The sequence below is a fragment of the Meles meles genome, chromosome 10 (assembly GCF_922984935.1).
Source record: "Meles meles chromosome 10, mMelMel3.1 paternal haplotype, whole genome shotgun sequence".
Lineage (NCBI taxonomy): Eukaryota > Metazoa > Chordata > Mammalia > Carnivora > Mustelidae > Meles > Meles meles.
Genome location: NC_060075.1, coordinates 63,088,469 through 63,106,905, shown reverse-complemented (window position 1 = coordinate 63,106,905; position 18,437 = coordinate 63,088,469). Strand labels below are relative to the sequence as shown.

At 37.1% G+C, this 18,437-nt stretch overlaps 1 protein-coding gene across 1 annotated transcript in view; it reads right to left on the bottom strand.

Moving 5' to 3' along the window:
- The window catches only part of VWDE (von Willebrand factor D and EGF domains), a 70,454-nt gene extending 52,545 nt beyond the window's left edge, over positions 1-17,909 (bottom strand). The window contains exons 1-3 of the mRNA XM_046020902.1: positions 17,785-17,909; positions 7,366-7,550; positions 3,751-3,982 (exon numbers count right to left, since the gene is read on the bottom strand). Of these exons, the coding sequence (XP_045876858.1) occupies positions 3,751-3,982; positions 7,366-7,550; positions 17,785-17,845 (478 nt within the window). The 5' untranslated portion in view covers positions 17,846-17,909. The remainder of the gene's footprint in view (positions 1-3,750; positions 3,983-7,365; positions 7,551-17,784) is intronic.
- Between the last annotated feature and the right edge of the window lie 528 nt (positions 17,910-18,437).

Sequence of the window (18,437 nt, the reverse complement as noted above, 5' to 3'; positions counted from 1 at the left end):
TCTCTCTGGATTTTCTCCTTCCCAATGAATAACACTAGCTCTATTAGCTGAGCAGATGCTGTCCTTCCTCAGTGAACGTACTGCTTTCTGCCAGGTTTAGCTGGCCAGCAGCTGTGTAATGAAGATTTACTGGCTCATGCTCTCAGGATAATTCTCCAAAGACCTCTCATAGCACAGAGAATAAAATGAAGAGCTCCCTAAGTATCAGGCATTACTGCCTTCCCAAATCCATGTCTTGTTAGGCTCTCCCTCACTCTCTGTGATCCAACATCCCTGTGCTGCTTCACTCAGGGGATGATGCAGTGTGGGAGCAGCACCACACTCATAGCCTTAAGGCTGTTCACTTGCTGCCCTTGCTCTCTGGGAGGTTCTTCCCCACACTCTTTATCTGTCCCAGGACTGTCTACCCTCAAACTCTCAATGTCAATGCCCTGCTCTCAGTAGAGCCTTTCTCAGCATCTCATAAATTTCACCCTCCCTCACCTCTGGTGTTCTTAGCTACAGCAACTTTTAATCTTCTCATTCACATCATTTATTGCAATTTGTGATTCCACATATATACTCTGCCATTGTTTTGCCAGATCTGTTATTCGTTTTTGTTTGTTTATTTTTATTTTAATCTGGAGAGTCGAAGAACCTCAGGATGAAATATTCGTAGGTGTTACTCATACAATTTTTATTGTTTGCTGAATCAAGTGTTTGCCTAGTTTAAGAAGGCTGATCTACAACAGTATCTCCCAGCATTTTCAATCAAGGACATATGAAGGAGTCCAGATAACATAGGGGGAAGTTGGTTTCCTCCCATAATCTGGTCACATATCAGCACACTCCTTCTACCCCAAGAATAAATCCCTCAATTAGTGGTTCCATTCTTATCTACGCAGCCCAAGCAAAAAAAAAAAAAAAAAAAAAAATCATGATTATGTAGTTTCTTTCTATTTTAAGCTCCTCCTTTCTGAGGAGTTGGGTCACTAGTTCTATAAAACACTTCTAAGGGCACCTGCGTGGCTCAGTTATTTGAGCATCTGCCTTCGGTTTGGGTCACAATCTCAGGGTCCTGGGATCAAGCCTTGAATGGAGCTTTTGGTTAATCAGGGAGTCTACTTCTCTTTCTCTCTCCCTCTGCTCCTCCTCACTGTTCATTCTCTCTCTCTCTCCCCATCTCTCTCAAATGAGTGGATGAAATCTTAAAAGAAAAAAAAACAAACAACTTCTATTAAACATTCATTTGTTGAATCCTTACTTTGTGAATGACACAAGGTTTTGAGACCCTGATGTAAAGGGTACATGGTCTTCAAAATGTTCACAATCATAATTGAGTACAGAGAGAATGAAACAAACAAACAAAAACTCAGTAAGTTCGATGATCTATTGTGAGATCCATGATGGTGTATTATGAGAGCTACCCACAAGCGCCCCTATTCCCCAGTATCCTTAGTCAACACTGTGTCAGTGGCAGGCTCATGAACCTGGTGTACATTTTAAGTCTCTGTATCTCATGTTCCCTCTTACGGAACAGGCCAAAGTACAACTTTCCTTTTCTCTCCCAACTGATGTCTTACTTTCCCATTTCCACTGCTCAAGAAAATGACCTAGGCTTTGACCTTGGTTCCTTTCTGTCCATCTTCTCCCATACCCAGTGTATGAGCTCTGCTTCCAAAAGACATCTCAACTCAATAACCTCTTTCCTCTGTCACACAGTATAAACCATTTCCTTCCCCCCCTGCAACCTTAGAGCCACCATCGTCTTTCCAAAGCTTCCTAAATGGAGTCTTACTGCAGGAATAGGACCCTTTAAATAAAATCCTTAGACCATATTCGCCTACTTTAAATCCCATAAGGTTTTATAGAGCAGTTACGACTAAATCTAAGTTCTTACCATGGTCTACAGACCCTACAGATTCCTACAGATTCTGTTCCCTTCCTACTTTTCTGACTTCATCTCTAAAGTCTCATCTACTCAGTCGTCCTGTCAAATTGTTCCTTCTTCAGTTCCTTTAAATGGCCATCTTCATGTCTATCTAAGGACACTGGCATTTGTTGTTTTTTACACCTGGAATGCTCTTTCCCCATATATTTCCATGGCTGACTTATTCCCCGCATTCAGAGCTCAGCTCAAGTTCATCATCTATTGAAAAAAACCTTCTTCAGGCATTCTTTGTAAGACAGCATCCCTGTGCCAGTCAATTGCTATTTTCTCTAATTTATACACACACTGCTTTCAAAACTAATTTTATTTTTTGTTTTATTTTTAGATTGTGATAAAACATTTTATTTAAAGTTAATTTTAGACTAACATAAAAATTACAAAAATAATATGGATCTTTACCCGTAATAATACCCCTTCAACTAATGTTCATATATTACAAATAAATGTATATATGTATATCACATACATACATTTATTAAAACTCAGAAACTAACCTTAGGAATCTATTCTTAAATAAACTAAAAACTCCATTTGGATTTTACTAGTTTTCCAGCAGCATTCTTTTCTGTTTTGGTATTAAATCCAGGCTATCATCATATTGCATTATTCCTCATGTTTCCTTAGTCCTTTCCAATCTGTGACAGTTTTTGCACTCTTTCATGGCTTCTCATGATTTTGACACTTTGGAAAAGTATTGTTCAGGTATTTTGTAGAATGCTTCTGGCTTTGGATTTACATGAATTTTCTCATGATTATACCAGGGTTATTGCTTTTAGGGAAGAACACCGCAAAGGAGAAGAGCATCTTATTGCATATTATTAGTAGGAGTCCAACATCAACATACATTATCACTAGTGATATTAATCTTGGTCACTTGATTAATATAGTATCTACTAGATTTCTCCACTATGAAATCACTGTATTTTCCTTCCTATATACTATTATTTGGAAGCAAGTCACTAAGTACAGCCCACAACCAAAACAAAAGGAATTAGACTACACCTTATAGGTGGGATAGTAGCTACACATATTTGCATTTGTCCTTAAGAAAACTTTGTCTCCTTTCCTCCACCAATTTATTTCTCTAATCATGCCTTGATATAGTAGGGACTCTTGGATATTTATTTTATTCTTTGGGTCATATTCAGTTCATTTATGTATGTTGTCTGACGCACTCCACTAGAATATGAGTTCCATGAGGTAAGATAACCCATTTGTCTTGTTCATTACTATAACCCTAGGTCCTAAACAATTCCTGGCAAAGGATAAACATTCAATCCATATTAATGAATGAAAGATGAAATAATATCAAACACATTTTCATGATCTCTTTTACTCACCATTCTTCATCTCTCTTTTTTTTTTAAAGATATTATTTATTTGACAGAGATCACAAGTAGGCAGAGAGGCAGGCAGAGAGAGAGGAAGGGAAGCAGGCTCCCCGCTGAGCAGAGAGCCCGATGTGGGGCTCGATCCTAGGACCCTGAGATCATGACCTGAGCCGAAGGCAGAGGCCTTAACCCACTGAGCCACCCAGGTGCCCCATTCTTCATCTCTTAATTGAAAAGAGTGAAGGGGCATGAGGAAACCAATGAATTTTTAACACATTCAATCATCATGTTCAAAGGGAGGAAAGAATCCTAAACAGGTTTGACTAATTTAAACCAGAAATGTAGCTTCACTCTACAAACAGTGGCAGACCAAGACTCTTCCTGAGATCTGTATTATTTCAACAAAACCCATCCAGAGAATGGCCCCAAAACACCAACACAAACAGTTCTGTGATTAACAGCTCATGGATATCACTCATAGTTTCTTACCTTGGGCACAATATCCCATACATCCCTGAGTGGGCTGTAGTAAGTACACAAAAAAGTTTCCACAGTTTCTTACAGACACTGGGATTTGAAAAAAGCAGCAGTCTTTTGTAGCACTAAATGAAAACTGCCACGTGGCACAAGCTGTCAGTTGCTTGATCTCTCCAGGTGAAGGCAGTGTCTCTGAATCTCTCAGAGACAGCCAGATGGGGGCCTGTGTTCCACAGTGATTCACCTTTTGCAACAGAGAAAACAAAAGTTGAAAATCCAATTTATTTTTACACAGAAGTTAACTTTGCATTTTCTTCTAAACAACCTTTAAAATAATAAACTATTATTTAAAAACTCTAGTAACTTGTACCCGTATTGTAACAGGAACTTTACATAGCTACTAAATTTAAAGAATACTAAATTTAAGGTTAATTGTTCATAACTAATATAATCTTGTTCCATTTAAATTTATTCTATATTACCTTTGTAATGTAAGTAAGAGAAATTCAGTATCAGATAACTTACCACCATAGTGATACATTTTAAGATAAGAGAATCTGAAGTCATCTTAATATAGAGCAAAAAGATAAACTCACTTTGGAAATTTCTTCTAAAAATTATTGGGGGCGGGGAGTATGGGGTAATTGGGTAATGGGCATTAAGAAAGCCACTTGATATAATGAGCCCTGAGAGTTATATGGAACTGATGAATCACTAAATTCTATGCTTGAAACTAATAATACAGTATATGTTAACTAAATTGAACTTATATAAAGAATTTTTTAAAAAGAAGTTAATGTGGGGTGCCTGGGTGCCTCAGGGGGTTAAGCCTCTGCCTTTGGCTCAGGTCATGATTTCAGGGTCCTGGGATTAAGCCCCCACATCAGGCTCTCTGCTCAGCAGGGAGCCTCCTTTCCCCTCTTCCTCTCTGCCTGCCTCTCTGCCTACTTGTGATCTTTGTCTGTCAAATAAATAAATAAAATCTTAGAAAAAAAAAAAGAAGTTACCGTATAGTTCAGGAGGCATAAAAAATGAGGGGAAAGGAAAGGACTGTTCAAATCCAGTGATGAAACAATTGGTTGGCAATTTGGAAAAGAAAAGTCTCCCTTAAAGCCAATTATCAAAATCATTTCCAGTTGGAAAACGGAATTAAATAGGAAACTAACCCAGGAAAAATAAGAAACTACATATGATTTAGGAAGGACCCATGCAAGCACTAGCTAAAAGCATGACCTCAGGCAAGATACCCAACATCCTTCCTTTTTGTTCTAGGTGAATTGTAGTATGTGCTATGGTAAGGTATAAACATAATTATGTACATCACATAATTTCTACATAGCAATGACTCAGTTTTTTTTTTCAGATTGTTATCCAGATTATAATACTCAATATTATGATGATTTCTATGCTTAAAAGCAATGGAAATCATAAAGGGAAAGATTGATAGTTATGTTTAAATAATAATTTTAAAAATATAAGACAAATAAGAGTTAATAAGAATTGGGGGCACCTGGGTGGCTCAGTGGGTTAAGCCTCTACCTTCGGCTCAGGTCATGATCTCAGGGTCCTGGTATTGAGCCCCGCATCGAGCTCTCTGCTCAGCAGAGAGCCTGCTCCTCGCCCTCCCCCACCACCACCTGCCTCTCTGCCTCCTTGTGATCTCTGTCTGTCAAATAAATAAATAAAATCTTAAAAAAAAAAAAACAGAAATAAGAACTATTTAATAACATTATATTTAGTACATTATTTATTGTCACATTATTATATTTCTTATTTTATCTTAATTATATAATATTATCCACTTAAAAACTGTAAGATCATAGATGGGTATAAGACACAAACACATAATGCACAGAAGAAATACAGATGTCTAATGAATACATGAAAGTATCCAGTATTAAAAAAGGTATTTTTACCTACTGCTCCTAAAATGAGAGATTAACATATTTTTTTAAATGTTTTTTTTTTTAATTTTTTTTATTTGACAGGCAGAGATCACAAGTAGACAGAGAGGCAGGCAGAGAGAAAGAAAGGGAAGCAGGCTCCCCGCACTCCCTGCTGAGCAGAGAGCCCAACGCGGGGCTCGATCCCAGGACTCTGCGATCATGACCTGAGCTGAAGGCAGAAGCTTTAACCCCACTGAGCCACCCAGGTGCCCCGAGATTAGCATATTTTTAAAAAAACAATTATATTTATAAAAAACTTCAAAAAAACATTAACCTTTGCTAATTTTAATTATAAAATAATCTTAATAAATACACTAAAATATAAAAGTGATTTATATGCATGTTTACTAATTGCAGAATTACTTATTATAGCAAGAGCCCAAAGGCTCATACATGGCAATGGTTTATATAAATACAGTATATGCATATGATAAAATATTATTTTCAAAATTAATATTAAAGAATTTTCAATAGCATAGGAAAATGCTAATGCTGTAACTATCTGAAAAAAGCATGTTATGCAATTGGACATGTAGCATGAACCTTACAGAACAATATAAAAAGAGGGAATGATAGCAAAATGTTTTTGTGGTATTATGACTGTGTAGGTATATGATGAATGAATGTTATTCTATTAATAGTCCTTCATTTTCTAAGTTTTGTATAATGTACATGAATTACTTTAATCATCATAAATATTTTTATTTACACAGACTTGTATTATCCTCTAGAGTTAAAAAAAAAAAGAAAAAGTCCTATGGATTCTCCAGGTGGGTCCTCTAAAGCTTTGAATCAAGTAGGGAATGAGAGAGTGGGGGCAGAGAACACTTCTCCCTGGGGCACAGACCCAGTGAAATCAGTGCACTTTTACACTTGTGTGAGGTTCTAGATACAATTATAATTAGTTCAGCCAAAGAAAAAAACCACAAATATTTAAGGATGTAATGAATTTCCTGTAATTTCCTCAAATTTTACTTCTGAATTCTGATTTTTTTAGTTTATTACAAACAAAATGTCACAAAAATGACAAGCAAATAAACAAAAAGGAAAGAATAAGATGGCCACAGTGTCACAACTTAAATACTGTTAAAATTTGGATATCTTCCCTGAGTTTTTTTTACATTACGTTTGAAGGGGAAAATAATTCCTGCTTCTGCATAATTCACAAAATGTGAGTAACAATAAGGAGAATGAAGAGCCTTCGCATAGAAGGAGCCTTCTATTGAAGACTGACAAGAACTTGAAGCACTTAGACAACACAGTATTTTACTGTTTGCAAGTTACTTAGAGGTAAGTACAGGAGCCCTGGAGACTGGTGGCCTGTCATCAAAATGTGGCTGTTCGACTGGGTACTCTAGCAGGGGTGTTTTCACTTAAGAATCTTTGTGTCCTGTGTTCTATGAAGGAAATAAGGATGACAGACTATATTCTAGGGTTGTAAAAACTACATAAGATAGTGTAGGTAAAAACCCTTGGTGGACTGCATGAGCATAGCATTAGCTATTACTATTATTATTACAACAGGGAACATGGCACAATATTCCTTTGGATTAACTCAATCTTGACACAAAAGTAAAATCATATTTCAGAGAGAAAAATAAATTGGTTTTAACAAGATTCAATCCTCATGTGAAAAAATACATAAGAAAACACACATATAGTTCTTAGTGAGTTGAAATACCTCAACACATTTGGTTGGCATCTCAGCAGGTCTGTCAAAGATGAGAAACCGATACCATCCGGGAGAGAGGGAATGGTCACATATCAGGTCTTGAGAGGGAGAATGCTGCAGGTGCATTGAGTCAAAATGCACACTTCTGTAAGGACTCTGAAGAAACCGGTGTCCCCCAGGAGAGCACTCCTGAGCTAGGATGGAAAGACAGTGTCTTACGTATGTGTTTTCCTCATTAACACAGTTTATTCCTCAGTTAAAATTGATTCTCTTCCCAAATTAAGCAAATAACCTACAACTGCACATAATGGCCATATGAAATGTCAGGATCTCTTAGTAAGTCAAAGATGACTTGCATTTTCCATAAATGCAATAAACCAATCAATAAACTACAGAATGTATTTTTGAGGTACTTAAATTTCAAGAACTTTATTTTCTTTTGATTTGGACAAGCAATACTGCTGCTCACTGTTGAGTTGGGATTTGTTTCTTTTTTTTTTTAAGATTTATTTATTTATTTGACAGAGAGAGATCACAAGTAGATAGAGAGGCAGGCAGAGAGAGAGGGGAGGAAGCAGGCTCCCTGCTGAGCAGAGAGCCTGATGCGGGACTCGATCCCAGGACCCTGAGATCATGACCTAAGCCGAAGGCAGCGGCTTAACCCACTGAGCCACCCAGGCGCCCCATTGGGATTTGTTTCTTATCATCTGAAGTCACAGACCCGCAAAGATGCCTCTTGAGAGTGGCCCTCCAGATCTGTATGCCATTATTGACCCTTCATGACACACATCCCTCCCCAGTAGCCATATGCCCCCCACAACCCATCTCTGCCAAGTCCTGGAAGGCACTGAATTAAGCTTTTAAGGCCAAACTAATTTTTGCAAAATGCCCTCCTACTGAAGTTTCCTGCATTCTTGAGTACAGGAAAGAATATAGTTTTCAGGTTTTTTCCTTTTCCTTTTTTTGTAAGATAAAGTATTGAAGTCCCTTTTTATTACGAGGCACAGGAAAAGGAAAGGAGTGTAGGGGAACAGTTTTGAAGTAGAAACAAGAAAAGACCCTGGAGAAAGGGAGACTCTGTAGGTTTTTTTTTAGGGAAGCCATTTTCTGAGCAGCACTTGGCCTGGAGGATACTTTTTCTGTCAAATCCACAGAGGCAGAACATAAAGCTCCTCTCCCAGCAAGAAGAGAGACACAGAGGTAGTAATCCTGGAAATATATCCTAGAAATATAACTAGAATTATAACTCTTGTTTGAAGTTCCTATACTCTCAAATGATAGGAAGAACTGTCCTTATTTGAATACTAGAGTTTCTTGTTGATACAGTAGGTATAAAATCTCCAAATATTAGCTATTAAGTATGTTGAAGGAAACTACTATAGTACAGATAATATCTATAAAATAGAAATGTGAAAGAAAAATTCAATCATTACTAAAGTACCTCACTGTGGGAAAAAATTATCTAACTGAACAAAAACTCTCAAAATTTACTACATAATTTTAAGTTATAGAAGTGTTTTTAAATAAAAATCACCTAACTTAGAAAACTAGAGATATTAATTTATAAGTCAATCTCATAAATGTAGCTTATAAAAACTTAATTTTTTTTTTTGCTTTTTGTTGTTGGCAGAGATAGTAATTGAATTGTACAAAATGTACTTTTCTCCAAGACAAAAGATCTTCCCAAAGAAATTTTCATAGTAAAAAAATTTAGGAATGAACACAAAAGGTTTCTCCTCCCTTTACCTCTTGCTCCACCAGTTTTCCACATCCCCAGAAAAGTATAATCCAAAAAATACTATTGACTTTGATGATCTCAAACTGTCAACATCAGATAAATATTTCATAAAATGTGTATGGCTAGAACTCAGGAGACATGCTTCATTTCGTTTAATTTTGAAACAACTCTAAGATCCTATCAGTACCACAACATTGTACCTGGTTAGAAACTAAGCAAAATATTTAAAAAGAGATTCCTAGTGAGGTTTGCATGAATTATTGAAACATTTTCACTGATCTCTTTCCTGTAAGAATTTTGTCTTGGGAAAAAAGTCACTAACTCTAACTTGATTCTGAAGAGTATTTCTCCTTCTTTAATGTTTCTGTAGTGCTCACATTTCCTCTGACTTTGCACTTCGAATAATTGTTTTCTAAATCAAAGCTAAAGATGTAGTAAATGTACTGGCAATCACAGCCTAACAGCAACAGTGTGCGGGAATGTTGGGGTTTAGAGCAAACATTCAAAAAAGAATTCTTGAGATGTCTTTGGTGTAAAAAGGTTGATTTATTAATGCATGGTGACAGGAACCATGGGCAGAAACAGCTGCACTGAGGTTGTGACCAATTATATACTTTTAAGTTGGGAAGGGGTTAGGGATAGTGAAGGTCTATAATGAATTTTGGAGGCAAGGTTTCTAGGACCTTGAGGGGGATAGCTATTGTTAGGAAATGGTCATTTATTACTGTCTAGTAAAACCTTAGTCATAAGACCCCAAAAGTGTCTCATGTTTATCGTGGGCCATACGGTTAGGGGATAACTGCTAACATTTATCTTGGGGGGTTAGAGACAAAGGAAATTTTCAAAGGAATTTTTTTTTTTTTTTATGTTAAAGGAGACTTAAAGGATCCTGGAGATTGGGTTAATATTAATGTAAAATTGCCTTTTGTCCTTAGCAAAGTATTAACATTGAGGCAGTTGAGTTTTTAAAGGAAATCACTCTGCCTATCTTAAGGACTTGTCAGTGGGCTCTAGGCAATAAGGAAATTTAATTCTTTCTTTTGCCTTTGTTCCCCATATCAAACATTACTAAAGAACTATAATATTTACAGAGAAAAATTTTAAAATTTATTTATTTTTATTTAGTATTTATTTTAGAAGTAAATTCTTAACTCATATAATTAATAATAACCCATATTTTGTATTGTTCATTTCATTTTTTTCCCAAAAAATCTACTTGTCTTTTTAAAAATGTTAAAGGTCTCTGCAGGAAATTTTAAAATCTATTATCAATAAACAAGCCACGCTCTTAAAAACCTCATTATAACCTTAACTCTAGAATGCAACATACAGTTAACTAAGTGAGAATTACATCCTTATAATTCCCATCCTATCCCATCCTTGGTTTGGGCTCCCATTTGGAAATTTGGGGACTTAGCACCTCAAATACTAAAAGAAGAGCTCTACAATTAGAGCTCACTCATTAATCAATTTTATGACATGTATGATGTGCTAAGCTTTCTAGCAAACTACCAATATAACTTTTCCCTCATAACAAAAGTACATATAAAATATACATTAAAATTGACATTTCTATTTATTCTGTCTTTCCAAGAGGATTCAAATAAGTTAGAGAGTATATAATAGAAACTGTAATACCTGGATTTCAAATACTTTGGGAGAATTTGCCAAGTTATAAATAATAGGTACATAATGATACAATATGAAAATGGTTTTCTGCTTTTGTTTGTAGATATAAAATGATCTGTACTAGATTGTTTTCTAGTTTTAACACAATGGCCAAGATTCCTTAAGATTCATAACTGGTAGACAAACAAATATGTTAGGAAAGTAGATAAATCACTGTTTTGAATATGCTTAATGCCTGAAGACAGCTACTTCATTATTCTTGAGTTTATAATCATAAAACCTTTGGTGTATTGCTCTATGGTAATTTTAAATATTTGTGATTTTTTAAAATTTGTATAGCTTCCCTAAGTCTTCTGATATTCAAAATAAGACTATGAGTTCTGCAACAACACAGAAGACTAAAAAGCAATGTCTGATAGAGTGACTAGTTTGCTTTATCTCTTTACTTTGCCCTCCTTCATATAACAAGAGGCAAAACTGCGTCTTGTGAAGAATACAAATAGACTGAAAGTATAAGTATGGAAAAATAACATGCAAGCAGCAACCACAAGAAAACAGGATTGTCTATATTAATATCAGACCAAAAAAATCTTCAAAAATGTTACTAGAGATAAGGAGGGGCATTTTGTAATGATGATAGGTTCAGTCCATGAGGGAGATACTCAGTTATGAATACACACACACACTGAAGGGAAAAAATACCTACTTCAATCTCATAGTTGGGGACTTCAATACTCCACTTTTTTTTTTTTTAAGATTTTATTTATTTATTTGAGAGAGAGAGAGTGGGGGTGGGAGGGAGAAGAGCAGAGGGAGAGGGACAAGCAGACTCCACACTGAGCATGGAGCCTGACAGAGCTCCATCTCACAACCCTGGGATCATGACCTGAGCAGAAATCAAGAGCTGGATGCTTAAATGACTAAGCCACCCAGGCACTCCACAATACTCCACTTTCAATATGAATAGAAAAATGGGCAGAAGGTCAACAAAGAAATAGAGCTAGAACAATACTATAAACCAACTTAACCTAACAGGCATCTACAGACCACACCTGCCAACAACAGCAAATAGAAGTTCCTCTGAAGTATACAAACATTCTTCAGGATAGACAGTAAACTAAACCACAAGATAAACCTCAATCAATTCAAAGAAGATAGAAATCATGAAAACTGTGTTCTCTGACCACAATGGAATGAAATTATAAATCAACAGCAGAAATAAATTTAAAGAGCTTATAAATATGTGGAAATTAACCTAGACAATTGATGGGTCAAAAAAGAAATTAGTAAGGAAATGAGAAAATACATTGAAAAGATTAAAACAAAGATACAATATACCAAAATCTATGAGATGCTGCTAAATTAGTAGAAAACTTGTAGCTATATATGCCTACATTAGACAAGAGTAAGATCCCAATGTAATATAAGCTAACCTTGTGCCTTAACAATGGAGAAAAGAAAAGCAGATTGTATCTTAAGGAAGCAGAAGAAAAGAAATTTTAAAGATTAGAGAGTAAATTAATAAAATTGAGAATAGTTTTTCTATTCTAGATCAATGAAACCAAAAGCTGTTTCTTTGGATAAAATCAACAGAATTGGCAGATCTCTAAAGAGACTGGGAATAAAGAGAGAAGACTCAATTGCCAGAATCCGAAATGAAACAGGAGACACCACTAAAGATTTTATTAAGGAATATTATTACAGGGGCACCTGGGTGGCACGGCAGTTTAAGTGTTGGACTTTTGGTTTTGGCTCAGATCGTGATCTCAGGGTCATGAGTTTGAGCCCTGCATGGGGATTTGTGCTCAGCATGGAATCTGCTTAAGACTCTCTCCCTCTCTCTCTCTCTCTCCCCTGTCCAATATCCTGTGCACTCTCTCCCTCTAGAATAAATAAATATTTTTAAAAAGGAATATTATTATAATAAACTAGATAAGTTAAATAAGATTGACAAATTCCTAAAAAGACATGACAAAACTGACTCAAGTAGAAATAAGCAATCCAAATAGATACATCATGCAAAAATATTGAGTTAAAAAAAACCACACCCATAAAAAAAAAGGCCAGATTCAGATGGCATCAATGCTGTATTGTACCAAACATTTAAATAATAATACCAATTCTTCACAAGCACAAATATTATAAAAGGGTGGAATATTTCCAGACTCATTCTATGAACCCAGTATTACTGAAACAAAACCAGAAAAAAGATATCACAAGAAAAGAAGACTGCAGACCAATACATCTTTTTTTTTTTTTTATTTTCCATTTATTTATTCGACAGAAAGATCACAAGTAGACAGAGAGGCAGGCAGAGACAGAGGAGGAAGCAGCTCCTCGCTGAGCAGAGAGCCCGATGCAGGGCTCCATTCCAGGACCTTGGGATCATGACCTGAGCCAAAGGTAGAGGCTTTAACCCACTGAGCCACCTAAGTGCCCCCAACACATCTTTTGAATATTGATGCAAACATCCTCAGCAAAATACTAGCAACATGAATCCAGAAATTAGACAAAGAATTATAAACCATGACCAAATGGGATTTTTTAAAAATATTTTATTTATTTATGTGACAGAGAGGGAGAGAGATCACAAGTAGGCAGAGGCAGGCAGAGAGAGAGGGGGAAGCAGGCTCCCTGCTGTGCAGAGAGCCTGATGTGGGGCTTGATCCCAGGACCCTGAGATCATGACCCTGAGCTGAAGGCAGAGGCTTAACCCACTGAGCCACCCAGGCGCCCCTTAAAGATTATTTATTTATTTATTTTCAGACAGAGATCACAAGTAGGCAGAGAGGCAGGGAGAGAGAGAGGAGGAAGTAGGCTCCCTGCTGAGCAGAGAGCCAGATGCTGGGCTCAATCCCAGGACCCTGGGATCATGACCCAAGCCGAAGGCAGAGGCTTTAACCCACTGAGCCACCCAGGCGCCCCGACCAAGTGGGATTTAAACCAGGTATGTAAGATTGATTTAAGTTCCAAAAATGAATCAACATAATATACTAATATTGATAGAATAAAAAAATAAAAATTCTCAAGTACTTTCAAAAGACACAGAAAAATAATATCTAACCACCCTTTTTGATATATATACCCAACAAACTAGCAATAGAATAGAACTTACTCAACCTGATAAAGAGAATCTACACACACACACACACCCAAACAAACAAACAAACAAACAAAAACAAAAAACTAACATATAAAAAAAACCCTCCAGTTTACATCATACTTGATGAAGTAAGACTGGGTGCTTTCTCTCAAGATTAGGAATGCCCACTCTCCCTGATTTTATTCCACATGGTATTTCAGGTTCTAACTAGGACAACTAGGCAAGATAAATAAATAAAAGGTATCCAGATTGGAAAAGAAGAAGTAAAACTATCTCTAGTCACAGATGACATGATTTTTTATGTAAAAATCCCTAAGAAATCCACACACACAAAAGTTATAATGAACACATTTAACAAGGTTTTAGGATGCAAAATCAAGATAAAAAATTTAATTATACTCTTATACATATACAGTGAATAGACTGAAAATGAAAATTTAAAAATCCATTCCACCTACATAGCCTCAAAAGAACAAAATACTTAGGGATAAATTTAACAAAAGAAGTCCAAACTTACACTCTAAACATCGCACAATATTGCTGAAAGAAACTGGAGATCTACGTAAATGGAAATACATCCTTATTCATAGATCAGAAGATTTAATGTTGTTCAGATTGCAATCCTTCCCAAATTAACACGAAGATTCATCAAATCCCTATCAGAATATCAAGGGACTCTTTTGTAAAAATAGGCAAACTAATTCGAAATTCATATGGAATTTCAAGGTACACAGAATAGCTAAACCAATCTTGAAAAAGATAAGCTAAATAGGAGGAATCATATTTTCCATTTCATAATATACTACAAAGCACCTGCAATCAAAACAGCATAGTGTTGATATACGGATAAACACAGATCAATGAATAAAATTGAGAGTCCAGAAATAAACCCACATTTCTGTCTAGTTTTCAACTGATTTTCGGCATAGGTGCCAAAGTCATTTAATGGGGAAAGGACAGTCTTTTCAACAGATGGTGCTGGGAAAACTGGATATTCACATGCAAAAGAATAAACTTGGACCCTTATGCTGTATCAAAGACCAAAATACAAGAGCAAAAACTATAAAACTCTTAAAAAAAAAAACTGGGGTTAAAAAAAAAAACTGCAGTAAATCTTCATGTCTTTAGATTTGGCAACAAATGCCAAGATATGACAATAAAGCACAAGCAACAACAACAAAAAAAGATAGATAAATTGGATTTCATTAAAATTAAAACTTCCATGATTCAAAACACATTATTAAGAAAGTGAAAAGACAACTCACAGAATGGGAAAAAAAAATTGCAAATCATGTATCTGGTAAGAGAATTGTATCTATAATACATACATAACTCATGCAACTCAACAAAAATAACTCATATAACTCAACCCAATTAAAAAAAACTGTTGAAGTATCAGAGTAATATTTCTTCACAGAAGATATACTAATGTCCAATAAGAACATGAAAAGCACTTGCCATCATTAGCCACCAGGGAAATGCAAGTCAAACCACAAAGAAATATCATTTCATACATAACAGGATGGCTAACATCAAAATCTCAATGTTGAAAAGAATGTGGATGAATTAGAACCTTCGTACACTTCTATGGGATGACAGAACAGCACAGTCATTATGGAAAACAATCTGGCTGTTCCTCAAAAGGCTAAACAGAATTATTCCCTGATTCAGTAATTCTACCTCTAGTTACATATATGCCTAAGAGAAATGAAATCATGTGTCCACACAAAAACCTGGACCAGGATGTTCAAAGTAGTATTATTTATAATGGCCCAAAGGTGGAAAAACCCCAAATGTTCATCAACTGATGAATGTACATACAAAATCAACTGATGAATGTAAACACAGAATGGAAAACTATTCCACCACAAAAAGAGATGAAGGACTAAATATGGTACAACATGAATGAATCCTGAAAACATGATGCTAGATGAAAAAAGCCAGTCACAAAAGACAACATAGTATATGATCCCATTTACATAAAATACACAGAATAGGCAAATCCATAGAACAATGTAGGTCAGAGATGGCTTACAGTTGGAAAGACGAGGGGGTAACGGAAGGAATAGGGGATCGAAACCTAGAGTACAGTATTTCAAAGTGATAAAAATGTTCTAAAACTGATGATAGTGGCTGCACATATCTGTGAATATGCTAAAACCCAGATCACTGTACACAACAATAACTATCGCACACTGTGAGTGAGTGACTTATATGGTATATGAGCTATATTTCAATAATGCTGTTTGAAAAAAAAGAACTCATATTTACTTCCTCTCTCCTATCTCGACTCTAATTAAAGATTAAAAAATTACCAACATTACCAAGATATGAGTTAAAACCTAGTAAGTGTTAATATTTGCCTTCAGTAGAGAGATTACATGGAGGCAAGAAGGGGTTCTGTGATCTATAGTCAACACTGAAACAGATTCTCTTTATAAATACTGGTCATTTTTCTGGAAATATTTTATCTAACCATAATACAGGCATATTAAATGTTATTACATGTATGTTTAACTGTTCTTCAAGAACAGTTCTTCAGGAAGATCTAGTACATCTGTAAGCAAACCAAAGAAGGTATAGACGAATGATACCTTTTTAAGGTATCATTTCAGGAGGGACACCTGAGTGGCACAGTTGGTTAACTGTCTGTCTTTGGCTCAGGTCATGATCCCAGGATCCTGGGAGAGAGTTCTGCCTTGGGCTCTTTGCTCAGCAGGCAGCCTGCTTCTCCCTCTGCCTTTAGCTCCCTCTGCTTGTGCTCTATCTCTTTGACAAATAAATAAAAATCTTAAAAAAAAAAAAAAGGTATCATTTCAGGAAATAATAAATTGGGGTTTAATATTATTTTAAAAATCTTTCATGAGGGAAAGATTGCTTGCTCTTCCCCCTCCCCTTTTTACAGAGCAAATTTAACTTAGTAAAATACTGAGATTAACAAGATGAGATGACAAAATCATACCCTAAGCAATTATAAATGTTGCACATAACTTTTTTCGAAGTTGTGCACAGATCAGATTTAGTTCTGAAAAGTATAAGGAAATTTAAAAGAATAAGTTACCCTTCACTTAATACTTTTATCTATATATACACAAAAAACAATAAGGAAGACCTAATAAATGTTTTAACTTCACTGAATTCTGAACGGTTTTCTTTGTCATGGATTAAAGAGGAGGGAGTGGCGCTATATTTTCGTAGAGATCTCTTACAGCAGGAAGAGGGATTCTAACAGATAAACTAAAAAGTCATACACAAAACTTAACTTACTGACTTATTTTTTTTTATTAAGATTTTAACTATTTATTTGAGCGAAAGACAGTGAGAGAGAGAATGAGAGGTGAGAAGGTCAGAGGGAGAAGCACACTCCCTCCGGAGCTGGGAGCCCGATGCTGGACTCGATTCCAGGACTCCAGGATCATGACGCGAGCGGAAGGCAGTAGCGCAACCAACTGAACCACTCAGACGCCCCAACTTACTGACTTATTGTTGGGATAAATGGGATTGTATGGGATAAATTGTATGGGATAAATGTTCCCCAATTACTTATTTCCAGCGGTGGGGTGGGACTGGGGCAGAAATCGCGCCGTTTGGAACTGAACTTTTTTCGAATAATATGGATTCACTTTCCGCTAGGATGCCTGGCAGACGCAGTAAAAGTTTCTTACAGTAAACTAAGGGGACCCAAAGACCAGGCTATCAGCAGGAAACAACCAGAGGAACAGTAACAGTACTAAGGGTCTCAGAGCGGGAGAGGAGGAGGCGAAAACCTCCTGAACGCAGGAAAAAAACGGAGAGCTGAAGGGTGCAAGCTGACCTTTCAAAGATTGCGGTAGGGGACGGCGGAGGGCGGCGAGGGACAAATAGCAGATGCGGCCATAAAAATGCGCAGAGACGCGTCAGCCCCCTTCTCCCTAAGGCCGGAGTGTCGTCCCAGGGCTCCCCTCCGCCGGTGCCCTACCTTGCCGACCTTGCCCGGGGGACAAGAGTAGCAGCGCCAGCGCCCAGAGTCCGCCAAGCATCGCTGCTGCCGCGCGTGGGGTCCAAAGTGTCGCAGAGCCCGGGGCCGTGGGCGCAGGCAGGATGGGGACACCTCAGACCTATCACAGGACTCCCTCAGCGGGTTCTTGCTAACTCTTCAGAGTCGCTGCGCGTTCTCGCTCTGGGGCGCAGCAGTCCTTCCCACGAATAGCGACGTCTCCCTCCGAAGCCCCGCCCTCGCGGCGGGAAGCCACGCCCACTTCCCCTCCCTAGATGGAGGCCGCGTCTGGCGCTATGCGGCTGTGCCTCCACCGCCTTGTATCTCAACAGCGGTCGCGTCCAGGGGACAAGCTCACGGGTTATAGCATGGCCCCTCGCGTCTCACTATTTTAGCAAATGCTTTAAGACTACTTGATCATCCTGGAAATTGTTCAGATGGACCTCCAATAAAACCAGCCTTGCGGGGTTCTGTTTGAAGGGGCAGTGCCCTTGATTACACCTATAGACGGATTTTTAACCAGATTATTGAGGGTGCTGGTTTGCCTCCAAAGGTGCACATGCTTCTCAGAAGTTGCCCCTGTCACCTCAGGTCTCGGTGATGAAGGATGGAAGGAGGGAGTGCAGATTAACGTT